This window comes from Labeo rohita, chromosome 2, assembly GCF_022985175.1.
Source record: "Labeo rohita strain BAU-BD-2019 chromosome 2, IGBB_LRoh.1.0, whole genome shotgun sequence".
NCBI lineage: Eukaryota > Metazoa > Chordata > Actinopteri > Cypriniformes > Cyprinidae > Labeo > Labeo rohita.
In genome coordinates, this window is record NC_066870.1 from 15490301 (window position 1) to 15516129 (window position 25829).

General features: G+C 33.9%; 1 protein-coding gene across 1 annotated transcript in view; it reads right to left on the minus strand.

Annotated features, from left to right (window-relative positions):
• pkn2a (protein kinase N2a) overlaps nucleotides 1–25829 on the minus strand; it is a 34928-nt gene that overhangs the window by 3784 nt on the left and 5315 nt on the right. The window contains exons 3-18 of the mRNA XM_051134689.1: nucleotides 15436–15590; nucleotides 12808–12937; nucleotides 12574–12719; nucleotides 9905–10133; nucleotides 8483–8665; nucleotides 8245–8354; nucleotides 8012–8155; nucleotides 7702–7777; nucleotides 3311–3470; nucleotides 3109–3226; nucleotides 2696–2832; nucleotides 2530–2614; nucleotides 636–727; nucleotides 371–547; nucleotides 221–283; nucleotides 51–127 (exon numbers count right to left, since the gene is read on the minus strand). Of these exons, the coding sequence (XP_050990646.1) occupies nucleotides 51–127; nucleotides 221–283; nucleotides 371–547; nucleotides 636–727; nucleotides 2530–2614; nucleotides 2696–2832; nucleotides 3109–3226; nucleotides 3311–3470; nucleotides 7702–7777; nucleotides 8012–8155; nucleotides 8245–8354; nucleotides 8483–8665; nucleotides 9905–10133; nucleotides 12574–12719; nucleotides 12808–12937; nucleotides 15436–15590 (2082 nt within the window). The remainder of the gene's footprint in view (nucleotides 1–50; nucleotides 128–220; nucleotides 284–370; nucleotides 548–635; nucleotides 728–2529; nucleotides 2615–2695; nucleotides 2833–3108; nucleotides 3227–3310; nucleotides 3471–7701; nucleotides 7778–8011; nucleotides 8156–8244; nucleotides 8355–8482; nucleotides 8666–9904; nucleotides 10134–12573; nucleotides 12720–12807; nucleotides 12938–15435; nucleotides 15591–25829) is intronic.

The window sequence follows — 25829 nt, forward strand, 5'->3', positions numbered from 1 at the left end:
AGCCTCTGGTGCTTATACAGCAGACAACACAACAACAAAAATATCCTTACCTTCTTTGCAAAGACCAAAGTCAGCAATCTTAACAAATCCCTCCGTGTCAAGCAGTAAGTTATCCAACTTCAGATCTCTGAAGAAAACATTCATTAATTCTCAGATTAATTTAATAAAAAAACTATTAAATTGGTGTCAAAAGTTTAAATGGTTAAGTTTTTTCTTTTACCTGTATACAATCTTGTGCTCATGTAAAAACTGTAACCCCAGGACGACACAAGCTGCATAAAACCTGCAACAATCAAGAACAACAGAACATGTAATGCTGATAAAACCTTGATTAGAATAATCTAAAAAGCATGACTTTTGTGTCACTCACGTTGCCCGTGGCTCTGAAAACACATCGGCGTGAATGTGCATCATGAGGTCTCCTCCTGCCGCATACTCCATCACAAAACACACGTGCTCCTTAGTCTGAAAACATGCAAAGAGATTGACGAGGAACGGGTGCCGCACGCTGTTCACAGTCTCGAATATCCTCTTCTCACACATCAAACTGGGAGAACAGAAGACAGAATAAAATAAGACCAACAGCTAGAAGTTGACAAGTGTTGATCTCAAATAATCAGAGGAGAACAATTTACCTTTCAACCTCATCACGGGCAACAATATCTCCCTTCTTAAGGGCCTTGATGGCAAACATTTCACCTGTAATACTGTATTCCGCTAATAACACCTGAAGGAAAAGGTAAAGTGACACAGATGTTATGATTCTGTGACTGGTATTTTATGTCATTATTTTGGGTATTTGTTAAGGTATATGCAGTGCTATATGGTTGTTAGAGCATTTTGGGTGGTTTGTACCAGTCATTTAAGAACAGCCTCAAGTCTCTACAATATATTGGCAAAGATATCATTGAGTCTGTCCTTTAAAAGTAAATATATAAATATACACTACCAGTCAAAAGTTTTTGATTTTTAATGCTTTTTTTAAACAAGTTTATTCTGCTCACCAAGCCTGCATTTATTTGATCCAAAGTACAGCAAAAACAGTAAAATGTTAAAATATTTTTACTTTTTAAAATAAGAGTTTTCTATTTAAATACATTTTAAAAATGTAATTTATTCCTGTGATAAATGATACATTTTCAGCATCATTACTCCAGTCTTCAGTGTCGCAAGATCCTTCAGAAATCATTCTAATATGCTGATTTGCTTTTTTAAAAAACATTTTGTTATTATTATTATCAATGTTTAAAACAGTTGAGTACATTTTTTTCAGGATTCTTTGATGAATAGAGAGATATAGATATAGATATATAGTAAATGTTTTTTTGAGCAGGAAATCAGAATATTAGAATGATTTCTGAAGGATCATGTGACTGGAGTAATGATGCTAAAAAATTCAGCTTTGAAATCACAGGAATAAATTACATTTTAAAATATACTAAAATAAAAAAAAACAAAAAAACAAAACATATTTTAAATAGTAAAATATTTAAAATTTCAAAAATTGTACCATTTTTGCTGTACTTTGGATCAAATAAATGCAGGTATAGTGAGCAGAAGAGACTAATTAAAAAAACAAAAACAAAACATTAAAAATCATACTGTTCAAAAACTTTTGACTGGTAGAGTATGTATATATATATATATATATATATATATATATATACACACAATATGGGTAAAGTCTGATCACCAAATAAAAAAGTTAATAGTTAAAAAAAAAAAAAAAAAGTAGGAATATCAGATGCTGAAAAACTGATAATTATTTTCATCTAATGGACAATAACTGTTAAACAGTCCAAAATAAATAAAATAAAATAAAATAAAATAAAATAAAATAAAATAAAATAAAATAAAATAAAATAAAATATTACATACAAGTTCATACACATTAAATAAAACAAAAATCTAAAAATCAATCATTTTAAATACTACAGATAAATTAAGGCAAAAATATAAATGTTAAGAAAAGGTTGATTTGAGATTATTTATTAAATTATTTGTTTTTAAGGGTGAACTTTAAATGAGAATAAGATGATGTCAAAGGTTATCCAAATGTGAAAACAGAGAAAATGATCAGCACAAAAAAATTACAATAAATAAATATAACATCCATAATAATTATCAGTACAATAAGGTTCCATTTGTTAATACTAACTACATTAGTTACGAACTAACAATGAAAAACCCTTTTAAAGCATTAATTAGTCATAGTTTGTTAAATTCAACATTTACTCATACATTACTACCATCCAAGGTTGTATCTGTTTATATTATTTATTGGATATGAGCTAACATGAACTAACAATGAACAGTTGTATTTTTATTAACTAAGACTAACAAAGATTAATACATTCTAAAACAAATAATATTACTCATGGTTATTTTAATTTTAGTTAATGCATTAACTAACATGAACTAATAGGACCTTGATATAAAGTGTCACCTAAATATCCAATAATAAAATTGCTTTAGCAATAACCACCCAATTAAAAAAAAAGGAAACTGTAAGCATAAATATCCTCATACCTTTCCAAAATGGCCACGGCCTAACACTGCAACACATTTAAAGTCTTTAAGACTAAAATGAAACTGTTCTTCCTCCTCTTCGTCCCTACAAAAACAAAAGTCCTTTAGTAACGTCGAGTGTATATTCGCTAGTACAAGACAAATAGAAGAACTATAAATAGTTCACCTTATTTCTGTACTCTTTTGGACAGTTATGAGCTGTAATGCTGACGGCTGGGTCTCATGTTCCACCACTTCGGCAAGCTCAGATTGAACAATGATGCTATTCCTGTCATTTCGGTAGTCGAATGAAGTCAAAGCATCCTGCGAAAGAAGAAACAGCCTTTCAGCTGCCGCTGTTTATACAAGATGACACTGGATAGATGTTATCTTTCCGTTAATAAAGCTAACGGTGAAGGCATTTCCTTTTCCTTTCAAATGCAAGGGGGCAGATGAGAGACTAAACATGAATTACGTGTCTGCTTCAGATCTTTATCCTCAGAGTCTTAAAAACTGTGCTTTCAAGGAAACAGATGACATCAGTACAAATGCCTGCGCAGCTTATCTCTACAACAACCACATGATAGCGTATGATGTTACCTGTTCTTGCTCTTTGTTGGGGATTTTGTCCTCAGGCAGGACTTCTCTTATACTAACAGGAGAGTAATGCTTTGGTGTAGCGTCTTTGTCAAAGTCCAGTTTTGTCACTATTGGGTCACTAGAGAGGGCAGACAAACACAAACAGACACGTGAAAGCACTGCCTAATGACTAGTTTAACAAAGCAAGCGTGTATGTTCGTACCTCCTCAGAGCAGGGGTTCCTGGGTGACTGCTGTGTCCGGTCTCAGCTGCCAGCTCTGCCACTTGAGGACTAAATGAGTTATTGGGAGAGGGAATGGCCCTCCTCACCAGCCGGCCCCATGTACCGATGCTCATCTGAGGGGCCCGCAGGAACGGTTTCCCTGCAGACATGGGAGATGAGAAGAAACATTTATCAGACCCATATAAAGCTCTTTGCTTGAGATCAGGGTGATATAAACAAGAAGCTACAATGAACCAAAACTGAACCAAATGGTGTTTCACAAAGGAAAGCTTTCAGGAGGTGCAGGTGCAGGTTTGGGAGTGAAGCCCAGGTTTGTTGACAGGTGGGAATAAATCACGGTTTTGCTTTATTACAAGCAGTATGGCTGTATTATGAAAAGCGGTTTTATTTACAATTGGCTCACGAATTGTTGGAAATCATTCGCTTTTTGTGACAGCTTTTATGTTTAATTAAAAAAAAAAAAAAATCTTTTTGAAATAACACAGGTTGGATTTCTACGTAAACATACTGTAACTTTCTCCCCAGCTTGCTATGAAATTTAAGACAAAAATAAATACATTTAAAACAGCCTGACCAGTGTTAAACCCAAATGCAAACCTGTAGCAATCTTTGTGAAAGAATACTAGTTTGCTACTTAACTTAAAGGATTAGTTCACTTCCAGAATAAACTTTGCCTGATGATTTACTCACCCCCATGTCTTCCAAGATGTTTATGTCTTTCTTTCTTCAGTCGAAAAGAAATTAAGGTTTTTGAGCCAAACATTCCAGGATTTTTCTCTATATAATGGACGTCAGTGGGGATCAGTGGGTTGAAGGTCCAAATTGCAGTTTCAATGCAGCTTCAAAGAGCTCTACACCATCCCAACTGAGGAAAAAAGGTCTTATCTAGCAAAATGATCTGTCATTTTCTAAAAAAAGGCTTTTCAATCTACACATTGCCATCATTTACCATGGATTTACTCTAGTAACACTCACTGCACCATGGTATTGTGGCAGCAATGGGGGATATTCACATTGAATTTTATTACAGGAGTAATGGTATATAGTTATAGCATGTATGTATTTGTGATTAAGCTATAGCATGTGTGCATTTATACTGAATGTTTTTAGACTACCGTTTTCCATACAAATAGGCTACCTATAAAACCATGTGGTTATAATTTTTGCATGATATTGAGGTACCATTATGTGTGGTTTTAACTGTGTTTATCATGATTTAAAATGTATGCTTGCTACTATGGGAGACCAATGCTTAATTAAAAAAAAAAAACTGGCTCAGAATAAATTTAACCATATAAATCTGAGATTGCTACAATTTTTACCTCTGCAACCTCAAGCTACAATCAAATGTGCATTTCTAAGAGACAAAAAAGTGATATTATTATTATTATTATTATCATTATTATCATACCTGTTTCTTGAGTTGAAACAATATAACTCATTAGAACATGCAGAAATAAATGTTTCTATTTAGATAGTTATTTTGTTAAGCAAAATTAATGGTCTGGTTTCTACAACTTTCACTTTGGAGCAAAAAAATCTGACTTTAAACTTGAAAGAAATAAAGATTTGACATTTATTGTGACTGATATGAAAAAAATTAATGTGATAATTTTTTTGCGCATATCGCCCAGCCCTATTAATAATAAAAAACACTAGCTTTACTTTACGCATTATGTAGTCACGTTGGAAAGGTCACGCGTGACGTAGGAGGAAGTACCAACCTAGTGTTTACAAAGCGAACAGGGAAAGAAAGTCAAGCAGTCTTTACAAAGAAAGGTAAAACAACAACAACAAAAACAACAAACAATGAGATGGAGTTTTTTGCCATACCCTAATGTTTTGAACTGAAATACACAGGCAAAGAACTAACCACGTGTGACCTTTCCAACATAATTACGTAATGTGTGAAGTCGTAGACACCCATTGCAGAGCTAGTGTAAGACGAGCATTTGTGGTTGAAGGTATATAAATTTTACATTTCTTTTAGAAAATGACAGATTGTTTTGGTAGATAAGACCCTTACTCCTCGTCTGAGATCGTGTAGAGCCCTTTGAAGCTCCACTGAAGCTGCAATTTGGACATTCAACTCGTCGATCCCCACTGAAATCGACTATATGGAGAAAAATCCTGGAATGTTTGGCTCATAAACCTTAATTTCTTTTCGACTGAAGAAAGAAAGACATGAAAATCTTGGATGACATGGGGGCGAGTAAATTATCAGGAAATGTTTATTCTGAAAGTGAACCAATCCTTCGGTAAAACAGCACATACTCGCGTTTGGGGTTTTGCAATTTTGTAATTCAGCAAGAATGCATTAAATTAATCAAACGTGACAGTAAATACATTTATAATGTTACAAAAGATTTCTAAATCTAATAAATGCTATTTTTTAAACTTTCTATTCATCAAAGAATCCTGAAAAAAAATATTACAGTTCATTATTAATTATTACAGTTTCCAAGTAAATATTAAGCAGCACAAAAGTTTTCAAAATGTCATAAGAAGTGATTTCATGTGACTCTGAAGACTGGAGAAACTTCAGAAAATTCAGCTTTGCATCACAGGAATAAATTACATTTTAAAATATATTACGACAGTTGTAACCTTTTTTGTAACGCAATTTTCTTTTGTATCAACTTCAAATTCAGAAAATAACTTATTTAGACACAAGGCTTTAATTGTATAGCAATTTTGGATTAACACATTATATACAATATTTATTTTATATGAAATAAATAATTTAATAATTTAGTACAGTACATTTTCTTTACAGTAAATTTAAACTTCTATAACTTTTACATACTTTCATTTTTCAAAATGATTCCACTTCTTTAAAAAGAGACCAACCTTAGGTCTGTATTCCAAAGCGTTCATTAATTATATTTTCATAATTCTATAATAATTATATACATTTATTATATACACACACACTACCAATCAAAAGTTTTTGAACAGTAAGATTTTTTTTTTTTTTTTTTTTTTTTTTTTTTTTTTTTAAAGAAGTCTCTTCTGCTCACCAAGCCTGCATTTATTTGATCCAAAATACAGCAAAAGCAGTAATATTGTGAAATTTAAAATAACTTCTTTCTATTTAAATATATTTTAAAATGTCATTTATTCCTGTGATCAAAGCTACATTTTCAGCATCATTACTCCAGTCTTCAGTGTCACATGATCCTTCAGAAATCATTCTAATATGCTGATTTGCTGTTCAAGAAACATTATTATTATTTATCATCATCATCATCATCATCATCATCAATATTTAAAACAGTTGAGTACATTTTTTCCAGGATTTTTTGATGAATAGAAAGATTCAAAGATCAGAATTTATCTAAAATAAAAAGTAAAAAAAAATATTTAATGTAAGTTATTTTTTGCTAAATTATAATAATTAATACTTTTATTTAGCAAGAATGCTTTAAATTTATCAAAAGTGATTATAAAGACATTTATAATGTTACAAAACATTTCTATTTCAGATAAATGCTGTTCTTCTGAACTTTCTATTCATCCAAAAAAAAAAAAAAAAAAAAAAAAAACATTCTACTCAGCTGTTTTCAACATAATAATTAATAATAATAATAATTATTTTGATTTCTAAAGGATCGTGTGACTGGAGTAATGATGCTAAAAAAAATCAGCTTTGAAATCACCGGAATAAATTACATTTTAAAATATATTAAAATAAATATATTACAATTTTGCTGTACTTTGGACCAAATAAATGATCAAAACTGGTCAAAACCGTTTGACTGGTAGTTCATTTTAGAATTAGATTTTTTTTTAGAATTATATAATTAAATATCTATAATTTATTTCTGATCAAAAATGCTCTGGTGAGCATAAGAGACTTTTTATGAAATAAAAAATTAAGCAGTAATTTACATTTTCAATGTGATCCCCATGCAAAGTGTCTTTCCTGTTTTTCCTCTTGGAAAAAAGTAGCTATTTTGCATATTTAATGATATTTAACCAAATTCCGTATAAAAATGTTTCAATTTAAAAAAATAAAAATAAAATAGTGTGACTGATATTACTTTAGATTCATCCCTCACATCCCTGGAAATGAAACGAGTGTATGGCACTGTGGGATACTCTGGCCAGAACATTATGTTCTGTTGAATCTTACTCATTTTAGCAAATGCAGCAGGTCATCTGGTTATTTTATACATGTAGACAATTTGCATACTGTGCACATTACATGCATTTTGGGTGTTCAAATACAAACCTTCAATGAGCACCACTAAAAAGGCCACTGTCTGGCAAATGGTCTTACAAAGCTATTTTTTGTTATAGAAACCCTAATATGACCATTTTAAAGGGTCCGATGAATTGTCTAATTCCAACAATTTCATAATACTCACCTTGTTGCTTTGAGAAGATCTTTTTCTGCCTTTGTAGTTTGGTTCTTCGCTCAATGACTGGATTAAAAAAGGTAACCTGTAACAAAAAAGGCTTTTAGATCAACCTGTAAAAAACTAATCAAATTCCACTTCAGATCTACTAGGCTCAGTTACTCTAGAGAAGCAAAGGTGGGAAAACCTGCCCGGGGGTTTCAGGGGCCACTGAGCGTGAGGAATTCCTCTTTGATTTTCTCACAGAGCTCCGGGCTGCTAATCAGAGGGCTCTTTGTGGGAAAGTATTGATCGCTGAGAGACAATATTGTAAAGGTACCTCTGCAAACAGGGTCCCTTGGGGCTCAAGGTAAAGGCACATTCCGTGCCGCTGGTTGTCCAGGAAGTCCTCCAGTCGCAGGAATTTCACCGCACAAAGGGACCGCCAATCTCTCCAATACACAGAGATCTCCAGCTCACGAGACTATGGTAAACAAACGTTTGCCAAAGCATATATAAACAAGTCCCAGAAGTGTTTTAGGTGTAAATAAACGTCAAGTACAGTGAGTTTACCCGGTCTAGCTCTAATGTAAACTTCTGGTCCCAGGACTGATTACTGACGGGTTTCCAACTGGTTTGTCCGACTACGGTGTTGTCGAGCTTCAGAACAGCACTAATCTCATCTGGAGACAAACAGAGACGCATACAAATATTAAGCTCCTCTACAGCCATAGCTTTGCTTTTTAATTGTGAAGTCAAATGAAAGACTTGCGAAAAGCCACTTGAAAGCAAGCACCAAGAACTACTCAACTGGACAAGTCGTCATTTTTGGAAAGGTTTCGAACGCTGGTTCCTCTGCGGTTCCCACGGCTCATGAAAGAGGAGCGCGTTTCACTGGGGCTCCAACCGGGCAGCGGCACCGACGTGGCTTTAGACCGGCCAGGAACGTTGTCTAACAGGTCCTGACATCCCATGAGCCGAACCTCTAATTTGCCTGTTTTAGCCAATAACAATCACCAATAAAATATGCAGCCATTTAAAAGTTTGGGGTCAGTATGATTTTTATTCATGCATTTTTAAAAGAAGCCTCATGCTGGCTGAATTAATATTGTTATATTTTATTATAATTTAAAATAATGGTTTCCATTTTAATACATCTTAAAATGTAATTTATTCCTGTGGTGGCAAAGCTGAGTTTTCAGCATCATTACTCCAGTCTTCAGTGTCACATGATCCTTCAGGAATTATTCTAATATGCTGATTTGATGCTCTTAAATGCTGAAAAGAGTCAATTTAATGTGTTCTTGCTAAATATTTTTTTAAAGGAGAAGTTCACTTTCATAAACTTTACAGATGATGTACTCACCCTCTCGTCATCCAAGATGTTCATGTCGTTCTTTCTTCAGTCGTAAAGAAATTATGTTTTTTGAGGAAAACATTTCTGGAATTATCTCCATATAGTGGATTTCTATGGTGCCCACAAGTTGAACTTCCAAAATGCCGTTTAAATGCAGCTTCAAATGGCTTTAAATGATCCCAGCCGAGGAAGAAGGGTCTTATCTAGTGAAATGATTGGTTACGACTCTGTGTATTCCGATTCAATACAGTTAGGGTACGTAGAAAAACTCCCATCTCATTTTCTCCTCCAACTTCAAAATCGTCCTACATCGCTGTTTTACCTTTTTTTATTGAGGGTGTTTGATCTTCTTTGCATGTTCACTTTGAAAACACTGGGTCGGTACTTTTGCAGCGATGTAGGGAGATTTTGAAGTTGAGGGAGAAAATGAGATGGGAGTTTTGAGACGTACCCTAAATGTCTTGAACCAGAAAAAACAGAGTTCAGGCAGACCTAGACAAGATGAGCGTTTAAAGTATATAAATTGTAATTAACCTTTTTTGTAATATAAATTGTAACCCTTCTTCCTCTGCTGGGATCATTTAGAGCCGTTTGAAGCTGCATTTAAACTGCATTTTGGAGGTTTAAACTCGTGGGCACCATAGAAGTCCACTATATGGATAGAAATCCTGAAATGTTTTCCTCAAAAAACTATTTCTTTATGACGGAAGAAAGAAAAACACAAATTTCTTGGATGACAATGGGGTGGGCACAATATCTGTACATTTTTTGTTCTGGAAGTAAACTTCTTTAAATCCTACTGACCCCAGTTTACAGCTTCATATAACACTTAAATAATATATTACGGTAAATCTGAAGGTAATATGTGTTGGTCACCTGTGAGCGCAGCTGGTTTGGTGCTGTACTGGTTTTTAACAGTGCTGTTGTGGTTCTGTGTGGATATGAAGCTCTGGCGGGGACTGAGGGCCGGAGAGGACATGAGTGATAACTCCTCCATGATCAGACTGCTCTTGGGGTGGTTCTTCGGAAGCTCATTGAGTCTCTGCTCCAGGGAATACTTCAACAAATCCAGTTTCTGACTGGATTCATTGAATCTGGCTTGGGCCTGGATTTCACAGAATTACAGAGGAGGAATTAATGGCAGATGGATGCACAGATATGAACCTAAATGTGTGGTCACGTTTACTGTTGCTCGTCGCAAGCATACAAATTTAATTATTTGTATTGATGCATTTCATTTTATTTCACACAAATAAGTAAGCTTATTCAATTAAATGACTAAATTAAGCTTGCTTATTTGTAAGTGTGAAAATAAATTCTAATTATATATAGGCCATTCTACAGAATTGGTTCAAAGTCAGATTTGAAATAAATACGTCTTTTTCCACAAATTCTTAATGCATGCAAATTGTATAATATTCAACGTACACATTTATAGCAATTGTGCAGTTAATTCTCATATTGTATTTTCAGAAAGGTTTGGAAAATTTGTCCTCTCCCCAAATGTGACTACCAAAACACAGTAATATATAATTTAATTATTTTATCATTATATTAACCTATTAAGATTTAGTTTACATCTACCTTGTAAATATAATTTTTTGCTACTTTATTAAAAAGTTTTCAGAGGTAAATCAATAACAATTACAATTTTTAACAATATTCCAAGTGTGATTTATGAGATTTCTATTTTGAATCCAATCTTTCTTTGTATAAGGCAAAAAGTATAAATACTGATTTAAAAGCTAAGGATTCATTAGTTAAATATACATTGAACCAAAAACTATCATAACATCTTAGCTGATAATTCAGTATACCTTTTTTGACAAAACAACCAATGTTTCAGTCATGACTGCAGATTTTTGGTAGTGACAGTAATGTTTTGGTAGCGACCACATCACATTACTGAATTGTAACTTGCACACTAAAACACTACTAAAACATACTAAAATACTAAAAATGTGCATAACTGTGCTAAAATTTAGTTTATTTCCCCTAAATAAAGGATTATGTTCCCTTTTCTCACTACTGAAACAATGATAACATGTTTCGGTCATGACTATTAAGGTAGTGACAAATTAAGGGAATAACACCCCAAAAAACATGGACATCACTACCGAAACTTCACCAAATGTTTTGGTCATGACTGTTTCAGTAGTGACAATTTTAGATACTTTTGAACATAGCTCAAAGATGCTAATCAGCACATGGTTAGCTAGCACATATGGTACATGGTACACATATGAAAACTAAATGTTATGGAATAACTCCCAAAAAGGTGTGCTTAAATGCAGAAAAAAGTGACGTTCCTTAACATACCACACAGATTTTCAGACTTTTGAACACATTTACCTCAAAATGATGAGGCCTTCTCAGCACTTTTGAACAGCTCAAAATGATGAAGGCCTATCTACTGATCATAAATGAGACCCAGGAATATTTCCTGATCATAAATGTAGGAGTGTTAGTTAAAATCAGCCAATGGACTAAAACAGTGTTTCAGTAGTGACATAAAGTTTCCTGATTTACAAAGAAAATATAAAATGAATATTTTTTTGAACTTCACATTTAAAAAAAAACAAAAAAACAAAAAAACAAAAACAAACAAACAACAAAAATCAAAAAGATATTTTTAAAAACAGCAATGAAATAAAATGCAAAATAAATAAATAAATAAATAAATAAAAAATTATAAATATATTTTCTTTGTAAATCAGGAAACTTTATGTCACTACTGAAACACTGTTTTAGTCCATTGGCTGATTTTAACTAACACCCCTACATTTATGATCCTCAAAATGATGAGACCAATCTACTCGCACCTTGCAGCTTTGAATAAAATAAATAAAAAAATAAATAAATAGAAAAAAATTATATATATATTTTCTTTGTAAATCAGGAAAGTTTATGTCACTACTGAAACACCAATGGACTAAAACAGTGTTTCAGTAGTGACATAAACTTTCCTGATTTACAAAGAAAATATAAAATGAATATTTTTTTGAACTTCACATTTAAAAAAAAAAAAAAAAGATATTTTTAAAAACAGCAATGAAATAAAATGCAAAAATAAATAAATAAATAAATAAAAAATAATATATATATATATATATATATATATAGTTTTCATAAGTTGAAATGTAGGGGTTAGTGTTTGGGAAAGCCACCTCCTAATTGAGCGTACCCAATTTTTTTTTTAGATAAATTAAGCTTACTAATATTATTGTGGGTTTCAATAGATAAATGAAGGATCTTAGTAAACATCTAAGATTTGAATACTTAAATGCTTTTTAAATGTGTTTTTTGCTTGTGGGACAGCAGTTTGCACCAATTCTGTAGAATGGCCCATAAATATATTATTTTACTCTATTCTTTGTCAAGCTCATACACTGCTGGTGGTCTCTCTGGCCACCTTGTTTCCCCAAGACTGCAAGGGTCAAAAGGTGAAAACTACAGACATGTTAAAACTTAAAAATAGTGCGAAAGGTCAGATGTACCAACAAGGTCAGTTCAGAAAGTGATGACGATGATACAGTTGAAAATACCTCTGAGTGAGCCCTCTTCTCGGCCAGTTTTCCCGAGCCCAACAGCTTCATGACATTTTTGGCCCCCTCGGCCACAGCGTACTCTATTCGCGTGTGATGGCAGAGCTCCTCCACCCGCAGGTCCAGCGGACTGATGATGGGCTTGGCTGCACCACAACACCACAAATGTATTTATAGTTTTGTACTTGTTGTACTGTGAATACTAATTCTAGAGCAACTATGTGTGAATGTTACCAATGACATCATTGTTGTCGAAGCTGAGCTCGCTGGTTTGGCTGGCTTTGAGAATCTGCATTCGGATGAACTCGATCTTGGTTTTGCTGTCTTGAAGCATCTGCTGCGCTGTTGCAAGCAGTTTTCTGTCCTGCAAGGTCAACAACAGAGGCATAAAAGTCAAGTCATGCAAAAACAAATGTATGTGGTGACGGGAAATTCTACTGTGAAACTCAGTTTTCATTGTCTTCTTAAAATGTTTTTTTTTTTTTTACTTCACTTTAATTAATTTAGGTAATAAAACACTGGTAGCACTATTGTGCAAGCTGGTCAAAGGCTAAACTTATTATTTCAGGGACTGTTACTGTGCTGAGAGTGTTTGAGAAGGAAAGGCTTCCGTTTACAAGTCATTTCCTGGTTGACATCAGCCCTTGCTAATTTCCCACAGGGCTGCACTGTGTGTGTGTGTGTGTATGTATGTGCGTGTGTAGCCAGAGGGGATAAGCTCATCACCGGCACCACTCCTATGGCCAAACCTCTCAGGCAAGTCATAGAAGCTGCACTCACGTCAATGAAGTAAAGCAGTAGTACTGGTGCGGCATTTCCATCCACGTGAATGTACTCATACTTTGTCCGTTGTCCGTTTTTATTTAAACATACCCTACCATTTAAAAGTTTGGGTTCAGTAGGAATTTTTTTAAAGTATACAAATACTTTTTTTCAGCAATGATGCAATGAATTGATTAAACGTGATAGTAAAGTCATTTTTAATGTTCCAAAAGATTTCTATTTTGATAGTGTTACTTTCTATTCAGGAAATAATCTTAAAAACAAATGTATCATGTATACACAAAAATATTAAACAGTGCAATTGTTTTCAACACTGATAGTAATAAGAAATGTTTCTTGAGCACCAAATCAGCATATTAGAATGATTTCTGATAGATCACGTGACAAAGTATGAAACCCCGCTTTGGCCAATGAATAAAAGTAAAAACTTTTCAGACTTTTTTTTTCAGAATTGTGTGAAATAAACTCACAATTGTGACTTTTTTCACACAAATACAAGTTTGTGTCTGGCAATTAAGACTTTTTTTTTTCCACGCAAATTTGAGTTTATATCTCGCAATTCTGTATTTTTTCAAGCAAATACGAGTTTGTATCTCGCAATTGTAACTTTTTTCGAGCAAATACGAGTTTGTATCTTTTGTGTGTTTGTTACTTTTTCTCGCAATTCTTGATGATTTTTTCTCACAATTCTGACCTTTATTCAGAATTGTGTGAATTAACTCACAACTGCAGGAAAAACTCGCAATTCTGACTTTTTCCTCACAAATACGAGTTTGTATCTCTGACTTTTTTCACGCAAATATGAGTTTGGATCTCGCAATTCTGACTTTTTTTAATGCAAGTTCGTGTTTAAATTTCACATTTCTGGAAAAACTCGCAATTCTGACTTTTTTCCTCACAAATACGAGTTTGTGTCTGGTAATTTAGACTTTTTTTTCCCCACGCAAACTTGAGTTTGTATCTCGCAATTCTGATTTTTTTCACGCAAATACAAGTTTGTCTCGCAATTCTGACTTTTTTCATGCAAATTCGAGTTTATATCTCACATTTCTGACTTTTTCGAGCAAATACGAGTTTGTAACTTTTTTTCTTGCAATTGTGAGTTTACATCTCGCAATTTTGAATTTTTTCTCACAATTTTCTTAGAATTGTGGGGGGGAAAAACAAAAATCAGAAATGCGAGATATAAACTCACAATTGCGAGACAAAGTTACAAACTCATAAAAGATACAAGACATAAACTTGTGAGTTATAAAGTGCTGTTTTGAGGGTAAAAAAAATATACACAATATATCACAATTCTGACTTTACTCACAATTACAGAAAAAATAAGAAAAAAGTCAGAATTGTGAGTTAAAGTCACTATGTCAAGCAATCTTGACTTTTGACTCGCAATTCTGAGAAACAAACTTGCAATTCTGAGAAATAAACTCACAATTGTGAGTTTGTCTTGCAATTCTGACTTTATAACTTGCAATTGCAAGATAATGTCACGCAGTTCTGAGAATAAAGTCTGAATTGCAAGTTTATATCTTCCAATTCTGACTTATAACTCACCATTGCCAGTTTATATCACACAATTCTGAAAATAAAGTCTGAATTGTGAGTTTATATCTTGCAACTCTGACTTTATAACTCGCAATTGTGCATTTATATCACGCAATTCTGACTTTATTTCTCAGAAATGAGAACTGTGAGATGTAAAGATGTTACCTTTCTTTATTTTTTTATTCATTGGTGGAAATAGGCATCCATACTAAAGACTTCAGAACTGACTGCTAAAAAAAAAATCCAGCTTTTCCATCAGTAGATAAGAGATATTTTAAAAATGTAATAATATTCCACAATATTACTGTTTTACTGCATTATTCATCAAATAAGCCTTGGTAAGCAAAAGAAGCTTAAAAACATTAAAACATTTCATTGACTCCAAACTTTTGACTGGTTCATGGCCAAAATGGTTATATAGTGTTCTCTCGTTTGCTCTGTAAACAACAGAATCCTGGATTCTACATCACTGGTATAAAAAAACAGCCTCAAGCGAAAAGAGTCATTAAATAAAACCAAATGGTACGTTACCTTTGAGGAGCCATTTGAATACATCTGGATCATGTTCTCGGCCCCCTGTTTCACCTTCAGTTCAATGTCATTCTGTTTTTTCAGGGCTGCTAGTCTGCTGCTGATAGTGCATGTTCGTGCTTCACTTTTAGGGCTGTCCAGCGTAAGAGGGCACTCTGGGAAAGAAACAGCAGAAAGTTAGTAGAATCTAAAGAGATTCCAAAGACAGATTTCCTGGGGCAATTTAGAATCTCTCTGTTCAAGGCAGAGAAAGCTAGTAAGGACAACCGTAATTTTATAAAGCTAGCAGAATGCATTTTCTGCACAAAGAAAACAGAAATAACGCCTTCATTCAAAAATGTCTTCTCTTTTGTGTCACTCTTCGATGCGCATTGTCTATGCATGGTTAGAATCTCTCGGATTTCATCAAAAATATCTTAATTTGCGTTCTGAAGACAAACGAAGGTCTTACGGGTCTGGAACGGCATGAGTGAGTAATTAATGCCAGAATTTTACATTTTGGGTGAACTATGCCTTTAAGAATCAAAGTCAATGGGCTTCAATGTTGTTTGGTTACTAGATCATATCTTCAACTACTTCACAAACCCAGCACCAGAAAAGACTGAATAACTGAATAATGATACTTTCTTTGAGTCAGAAGAGCAAAAGAAATCAAGTTTATGCAATTTTCTGTCACCACTTCCAGATTTTTGGCTAAACCATAAAAAACAGGAAGGATGTTGCAACAGGAGTACCTGATTCTCCTTGACCTTTGAGTAACATTAAGAGTCAAGTTTAGAATCGGCACTAATCTATGCTTTGGACTCATTTTAAAAAAACCTTTTTTGCTGGTGCAGCAACATTTAAAAACCTGGCCATATGGTGTAAGCACTCTTCTGAGGGTGATTGCTTAATTCTGTACGTTTTGCAGTTTTCCAGGAATGTTTTTGGGCTGCTTTGATGAAGGACTGTGAAAACGGAAATTATTTCAATGAAGCACAGCACTATTTTTCATGTCCAGACAAGCAAAAACTCCCCCACCTCAACAGATAAACGAAACCTGTTAGACTTCTGCTAATAACAAACAAAAACATCAGCTCTCACAAAGGCACTTTATGTAACTGCAGACCTGGGTAATATAAAAAATATGGTGGCAAGCAAAACACACACAAAACACAGATGTTTTTGGTAGCATCTGTGATTGAAACTTCAACAGCAACAATGGCAATACAGTAGGTATGGTCAGTTCTCTTACATTAAACACATTTCTCTCCTTCCTTCCTTGTTAAATCAACACGGTCGCATGTATTAAATGGCAAAATTAACTAAAAAACATAAAATAAAAAAAAAAAAAACTTTTTACTGTGTTTTAAATTAAACATTTTAACATTGGGAGCACTGGCAACATGTGTGTGTTTTAAGAAATTAATACTTTTATCAGAAAGGATGTATTCAATTGATCAAAAGTGACTGTAAAGACATTAATAATGTTACAGAGGATCATTAAGGCTCTTCTAAATGTTCAATCCATCAAAGAATCCTTAAAAATCCTTGTCACAGTCTCATTAAATATTAAACAGCTGTTTCATACATATGTAATAATAGGAAAAGTTTCTTGATCACCACATTAACATGAATGATTTCTGAAGGATCGTGTGACACTTCCAGAACAACAGTTTACCGATATTGTACTCACCCCCTTGTCATCCAAGATGTTCAAGTCTTTCTGTCTTCAGTCGTGAACTAATTATGGTTTTTAAGGAAAGTATTTCAGGATTTTTCTCCATATAATGGACTTCATTGGTGACCCGATTTTGAACTTCCAAAATGTAGATTAAATGCAGCTTCAAAGGGCTCTAAATGATCCCAGCCGAGGAAGAAGCGTCTTATCAAGCGAAACATTTTTTTTTGAAAATTAAAAATAAAAACAAAAGCTCATGTAGCACTAGCTCTAGGATGCGCGTCCACGACGCTATGTACTACTGAAATCACGTTGAAAGGTCACGCGGAACTACAGACCCAGTGTTTACAAAGCGAATCTCTACCTTTTTGAGCCGGAGTACACAGATGATGAACTTAGACGTGATTCGTAGTGTCGTGGACGCGTATCCCAGAGCCTGTGCTACACAAGCTTTTGTGCTTAAAAAAAAAAAAATTCCATTTTTCGAAAAAAATGACAAATCGTTTCGCTAGATAAGACCCTTCTTTATCCCTTTGAAACTGCATTTAAACTACATTTTGGAAGTTCAAAATTGAGGCACCAACCAAGTCCATTATATGAAAAATTCTGAAATGTTTTCCTTAAAAACCATAATTTCTTTACGACTGAAGACAGAAAGACATGAACATCTTGGATGACAAGGGGGTGAGTACATTATTTGTAAATTGTTGTTCTGGAAGTAGACTTCTCCTTTAAGACTGAAAATTCAGCTTTGCCATCAGAGGAATCAATTACATTTCAAAATATATTAAAATAGTCATTTTGATTTGTAACAGTATTTCAAAATATTACTGTTTTTACTGTGTTTTTGATCAAATAAATGCAGCCTTGGTGAGCATAAGAGCCTAATGTATATATTTTAGATCATCAAATGCCTGAAAATATTAAGATACAATTTTGATTTTTTTATATCAAGCAGTCATATCATACCATAAAGTTTGGGATCAGTAAGACTAGTAATGCTTTTTTTTTTTAAAGAAAAATGCTCATCATTTATTTGATCTAAAATACAGAAAAAAAACAGTAATATTGCAAAATGTTATTACAATATAAAATTATATTTCAAAGTTTATTAAAATAAAAAACATTATTCCTGTGATGCAAAGCTAAATATGATCCAGCAGAAATCATTCTAATATGCTGATTATTATTAGAATTATCAGTGTTGGAAACAGTTGTGCTGCCAAATATTTTTTGGAACCTGTGATTTTTTTTTTAGGATTGTTTGTTGAATAACAAGTTAAAAAGAACAGCATTTATTCAATATATAAATCTTTCTAATTATGTAAATCTATCACTTTTTATTAATTTAACACATCCTTGGTAAATAAAAGTATTAATTTCTTTTAAACAAAGAAAGAATACAATTTTTAACAGTGGTGTATATTGTTATAAAACCTTTCTATTTTAAATAAATGCTGTTTTTTTAATCTTTTATTGATCAAAGAATCCTGAAAAAAAGTAGGTTCCAAAAAAAACATTAAGCAGCACAACTGTTTCCAGCACCGATAATAAGTTATTTTTTAAGGATCATGTGACACTGAAGACTGGAGTAATGATTCTGAAAATTCAACTTTAATTACAGATATAAATTAAATTTGTATATGTATATTAATATAGAAAAACATTGTTTTTACATTGCAATAATATTTCACGATTTTTTCTGTATTTTTAATCAAATGAACAAAAAATCATTAAAAATCTTACTGATCTCAAACGTTTGAGCAGCAGTGATTGTGACTCTTTATATGGTGCAAGAAAAATATGCACCATCAATCAGACTGAAACTGCACCAAACCCAAAATATAATATATCTCCAAACATGCTTTGATCTAAACAAAACAGCTTCATAGAAAACAAAGAATACGAACACCTCTCTACTTGAAAATTTACCCCATTACGAAACCTCCAGAAGGTTGTTGGGGTTCAGAGCGGAAGCGAGAAGGTCGTCTGTGATAAATAAACCTTCACAAAGCACCTTAGTGTGGAAACACTGTTAATAAGGAACAAGTGTCTTTTGTTAAGCACCTGGAGACTCCTGAGTCACATCATTACGCAAGGCATAAATACAGATGCCTCTGTTGTGGTTATTATAAACAGAGTCCGCAGGGTAAGGAATAGCGCACCCACACAGCAGGTATTACTAAACTATTACAATGAGACTTCAGAAGTGCTTAAAAGCAGATTAAAGTCTGGACTAACTATTTATTTTATACTTATTTGCTATGCACCAAAACAAATCGACGTGTCTGAGCAATGAAAGTAATAAGAGCTGATGCTATAACGAGGTGCAGAGTGCTTGACCCGGGTCAGCAGCGACCAATTCCACTGCCTGGAATCCCAGCAAGTGCTGAGCAACTATGACATCACCAGCGAGGCACTGGCACTGGAGCGCTGTTGTCTTCCAGTGGCATCTGCTGATTTCTGCTTAGCGGACACAGACTGAGGAGGTCAACACAGAGGTGTGACACGCGGCGACATTCCTCTCACGCTGAGTCACCAAACAAAAGCCCTTTCTCATCAGATAAGGCTTTTTCATGCCAGGCTAAATCACATCCCGTATAAGGATGTGGTCAGTAGTGAGGGAGATCTGGTCAAGCTTTTGGCAAATATCCTCACTACTGAATATTATAGACCAGAGGAGGTTGTTTGGCAACTATTCAGTTTAGATGAACAGCTACACCAGCTGTGTGTTGCTGTTTGGGCTCACATATCTCACATGGAAAGGCTATTTATTTTTAAAACAATCAAAAAGTGATTTGCGGAGAAACATGTTATATAAAAAATTAAGGACTCAACTATAAGGATGACCGACTGCAAGAATGTCTTGTAAAGTCTTGGCAGCATCAGTAAAAATGGGTTAAATGTCTGTTTCTTGCTTAAATTAAACATAAAAATGTTTCTATATAAAATATATATATTTTATTAATATATCCTTTTTTGTTACTACCAAGGCTCACATTCTTAAGCTCACCAAGGCTATATTAATTCGATAAAATGGTAAAAACAGAGGTATTGTGAAATATTATTACCATTTTACATTACTGTTTTTTATTTGAATATATTTTAAAATGTAATTTATTCCTGTGGTGGCAAACTTTTAAGCATCATTACTCCAGTCTTCAGCAGTGTTGCCAAGTCCGCGGTTTTCCCGCAACCTCAATAACGTGACATTTAGTCCCTGGAATGTGAATTTTACGAGGGAAACCCTGCCAAAAAAATGTGTATTTTACCACCCAGAATATGTACCAGGGGACACCCTCCAAAACGTGACTGGGCTAGTTTTGAGTAGCAATTGGGCAGGTTTTGTTGTAAAAACCTGGCAACCCTGGTCTTCAGTGTGACATGACCTTCCGAAATCATTCCCCCCACCTTGAATGTCAAGTTAATTTTATTTTCTATATATAGCGCCAGATCACAATAAAAGTCATTTAAGGTTACCTTTTCTATAGAACAGGTCTATACCTTGTTCTTTTATTAAACAAACTAAATGGTCTTATGTTATTTATCTTATTTATACAACGGCATATCATTTCCGTCTACATGGAAGCGCATCTACAATTTCTCTGCGAAAACGCGGACGGGATCGCGGAGTCCATTCATAGAAACGGAATTTACTCTATAGCACAGAATACAAGGGAATTCGTCAATTTTTGGATGAATAAATCAAAATTGGGTCTGTCGCTTAAAGGGGTCATCGGATGCCCATTTTCCACAAGTTGATATGATTCTTTAGGGTCTTAATGAAAAGTCTCTAATATACTTTGATTAAAAATTCTCAATGGTTTTGTAAAACAACACCCTTTTTACCTTGCCAAAATGAGCTCTGCAAAAATCATCTCAATTTAAGGTACTGCTGTTCCTTTAAATGCAGATGAGCTCTGCTCACCCCGCCCCTCTCTTCTCTCTTTAGCCGCGTTTAGCCACATTTAGCCACTAAACTTCCTAACTACCACGTTATAAGGAAAGGCGATCGCAAAGATTCATAAAAAAATGCTTATACACACTTCTGCTGTAAGTGAAGCTGGATCATGAATGATTCGTGTGAACATAGACACATTTATGTAGATCGGGAGGCGCATTCCCTTCACAAACAATCGTAATCTACTGCATCTTTAGCGGATCAGATGTCAGGAGTAAATGACGACCACTATGTTCATTATTACATCCAGCAACACAACACCTTGATCGATCAATCGAAGATATTCTTGTCTAACTTACATCCCTGCTTCGGCATCGAAACAAGGAAACTTACTGGAATGTGACAGCTGGTCTGAGGTAAGAGGTCATGTCAATCAATCGTGGGAGCCGCCTCTGTGGGTGTGACGCCACACCGACAGCCATCTGAGAACGGCTCGATTTGAAAAAGGGGATATTATTTTTACAGATTAATTAAAAACCACTGCATGCATTTTTATCATTATAGGGTAGATTTGTACATACACTGCCAACACACATTAATGTTCAAACAACATGAAAAAGTGAAGTTTGCATCTGATGACCCCTTTTAATTCAAATCGCAATATGGACTAATGTCTGTGAATATTAAAATGCAAAAAGACGGTTTAGGTATGAATCCTGCATGTTCCGCTTGGCTCTATATGTATGAATGGCGGAAACACTGTTTTGTTTACTACACAAATATTGAAGCACACGTGAGGCTTGTGGTGATTTTCGGCATCTGCGTCTCATTATATGACGACATGAACACATGAACTTCATCTCCAGAGCTGCTGTGAGTGTCATTTCATGAGAATTTTACAGTTTCATTTTGAGAAAACTAGCATCATACTGTATACACACAGAAACTTCACAGCAACCAGTCAAAATAAAAGTACGGTTTAGGTAAACTAAATAATTTAGTAAAAAACTAAATTATATTATTCTTATATTACTTTTGTACAGTATAATGTACGTCTTTATATATTTCTATTTCTGGCCAATTTAAATAAAACAATTATATGATAAAAAAATAAATATTACAACCAGATTAAACACTTAATTGTAGAAAAATTATTCTACAATTATTATTAAAACTTTTTAAACAGAATATTCACACAAATTTTCTTCCACCTATTAATTTTAACAGTAAACCACTGTTTGTCTGACAAAAATAAAAGGGTTTAATTTTCATTTGATTATAAATAAATGTTTTTTTTTAAAAAAAAGAGAAAGAAAAAGATTGTAGGGCCCTCTTGTTCAAAATGTTGAAATTAAGAGTTTTGGATTCTTTTTTTTTTTTTTTTTTTTTTTTAACTAAAATAAATGTTTTTGTTATTATACAGAGAGTGCCCCATACACCCCCCTCCCCCGCATCCCCCAAAGCTGTGAACCTAGGGGAAACACGGATGCTGATTTGCTGCTCAACTAGGGTTGGGCGATATGACCAAATCTTATATCATGATAGGAGTAGTTTTATTTCACAATATTTCAACAATATATTTCACAATATAGTTATTTTGCTTTAAATCCACCTGTTTCCGGGAGGCACTGCTGTAAAAAAAAATGTGGATACAATTTCCAGTGAGGTGGCGGAAGTAGTATACGAATGGTATTTTGAACCTGAACCCCCAGATCTTACTTTACTAGTACATTTTCATTCGGACTTGTTTAATTACATTTTTAAAGACCCAGTCATACACGTAATATGATGAATACAAATTATTTTACGTAAAAATAAATATTTGCCATATGCAATTCATATCGTACTAGAATTTAATGCCACAGTTTATTGGGTAAATTAATTTATCAAAGAGAAATTTAACAAATAAACACACACACTGTTAGGCTTTTATTTGTGCATGTAACATGAGTCGATCTATGGAACGTGTGGTGAACGCTTCTTCCGACAGAGCTTCTTTCACAGTCTTTTGGCTGCTTTATTTTTTACTAACTACCATTCAGCTGTGTTTTCGACACACTCAATGCTTTGAATTTTTTTACCAAAACAGTCAGAGGAAAGTGTCAGTGCTTCATGATGCTTCATTTGCCCATCACTGCTGTCAGCTGTTGAACGAATGAGTGTCACGTCCCACTTGTCAGGTTTGCCAGGTTTTCACAACAAAATTCACCCAATTGCTACTCAAAACTAACTCAAAACTAGTCCAATGGCGTTTCAAGGGGGGAGGGTTCCCCCGGTAAAAATCATGCAGGGGGCAAAATACATGTTTTTTGGTGGGGTTTCTCTGGTAAAATTCACATTCCAGCAGCTATATATCACGTTATTGGGGCCGCTTCAACCAGCAGACATGAAAAACAACCTGCGGCAATAGTGTTAAAGTAGACCAACTTCGTGAGAAAACCATGGACTTGGCAACACTGCCACTTGTTTACTTTAAACCGAAAGACACTCCCATTTTTGACGCAAGGCCTCATGAGGTATAGGAAACTTGTGGATAAGGTCTTTATGATATATTTGCTACCATAGAAGTTTTCTAATTCTTGTCACCAGTATCAATATTACAAAAACTAATACTAGCCTAAATTAAAAAACAAACAAGCAAAAAAGCTCACTGAAGACAAGCAAACAGTCAGCGATTAAAAAATAATAAGAAACTAATTACAAGCAATAAGACAACAGTAGAACAAACAAATAAGAAATGCTACATACACTAAATAATCATGTATAAAAACCACTTCACATTCTTCACTGTAAACAGTGTATATTTATATATTTCTTCTTGTTAAAGTTACAAAAGTGATTTAGTCGAGAGCAGTGAGAGATGTTCTCTTTACGATTATTATGAATGACAGACAGCAAGAATATTAGACTGCTGTCATTTTAAGAGCTTTAAATACAATAAAAGCAATACATTAAAAAAAAAATGTAGAAAGTAAACAATTATTTCAAACAGATTAAAGTGCAAAAGAATTATAAACAACAACAGGTAACACTCCAATAAGATCCCTTTACTTAACCTTAGTTAATGCATTCACTTTAACAATGAGCAATAGCTGTTAATATTATTTGATAAAAATATGTTAGCTCGGGATCATTAAATAATACAGTTATAGCTTTTGATTTTAACAACGTGTTATTAAATGTTGAAAGTAACTACGTTTAATAAATGTTTAGAAGAATTTTTCACTGGCAGTTTATGTTAACTAACAAATTAACTAATGTTAACTAATGGAGCCTTAATATAAAGTGTGATTGACAATAAAAAATAAAAACATTTTCAAACAATATCTAAGGCATGTTGTAGTCCAGAATAAAATGTTAGAAAGTTTGAAAATAAATTGTCTATTTTTAAGTATTTAAAGAAGGGGTCACCAGACCCGGTCCTGGAGGTGCGGTGTCCCTGCAGAGTTTAGCTCCAACCCTAATCAAACACACCTGAACCAGCTTAACCAAGGTCTTACTAGGTATACTTGAAACTTCAAGGCAGGTGTGTTGAGGAAAGTTGGAGGTAAACTCTGCAGGACACCGGCCAAAACAAGTTTGGTGACCCCTGATTTAAAGGATTAGTTCACTTCTAGAACAAAAATGTATAATTTACTCACCCCCTTGTCATCCAAAATGCTCATGTCTTTCTTTCTTCAGTCGTAAAGAAATTATGTTTTTTGAGGAAAACATTTCATGAATGTTCTCCATATAGTGGACGTCTATGGTGCCCGTGAGAACTTCCAAAATGTAGTTTAAATGCAGCTTCAAAGGGCTCTAAACGATCCCAGCCGAGAAAGAAGGGTCTTATCTAGCAAAACGATCTGTCATTTTCTTGAATAAATTAATATTTGTACACTTTTTAACCTCAAAATGCTCATCTTGTCTAGCTCTGCGATGCGCATATGACTGGTTCGGTTCAGTTAGGGTATGTCGATAAACTCCCATCTCATTTTCTTCTCCAACTTCAAAATTGTTCTACATCGCTGCAGAAGTATCGACCCATTGTTTACAAATTGAACATGCAAAGATCAAATGCCCTTTAAAAAAAAAAAGGTAAACAGAGATATAGGATGATTTTGAAGTTGAAGGAGAAAATGAGATGGGAATTTTTTTGACATACTGTCTTAAACCAGAAGCATGGGCATTGCATAGCTAGACAAGACAAGCATTTGTGGTTAAAAAGTATATAAATATTAATTTATTTAAGAAAATGACCATATCGTATTGCTAGATAGGTACTGCTTCTTTCTCGGCTGGGATCATTTACAGCCCTTTGAAGCTGCATTTCAACTGCATTTGGGAAGTTCAAACTCACGGGCACCATAGAATCCACTATTTGGAGAGAAATCCTGAAATGTTTTTCTCAAAAAACAAAATTTCTTTACAACTGAAGAAAGAAAGACATGAACATCTTGGATGACAAAAGGGTGAGTACATTCTCTGTAAATTTTTGTTCTGGAAGTGAACTAATCCTTTAAGTATTTGGTGCTGTGGGGAATACAAATATCTGAATAGCTGTTAAAAATCATTCAAATCCTGCATTTTAACCAGCTGATGGGAAAAGTGTTCTTAAAATGCATTAAAAAAATCTGAATAATTTGTTATAAAGAATTATTCGCAATGCTTAAAGGAGAAGTTCACTTCCAGAGCAACAGTTTAAAGATAATGTACTCACCCCCTTGTCAACCAACTGTTCATGTCTTTCTTTCTTCAGTCATAAAGAAATTGTGTTTTTGAGGAAAACATTTCAGGATTTTTCTTCATATAATGGACTGCTATGGTGCCCCAAATTTGAACTTCCAAAATGCA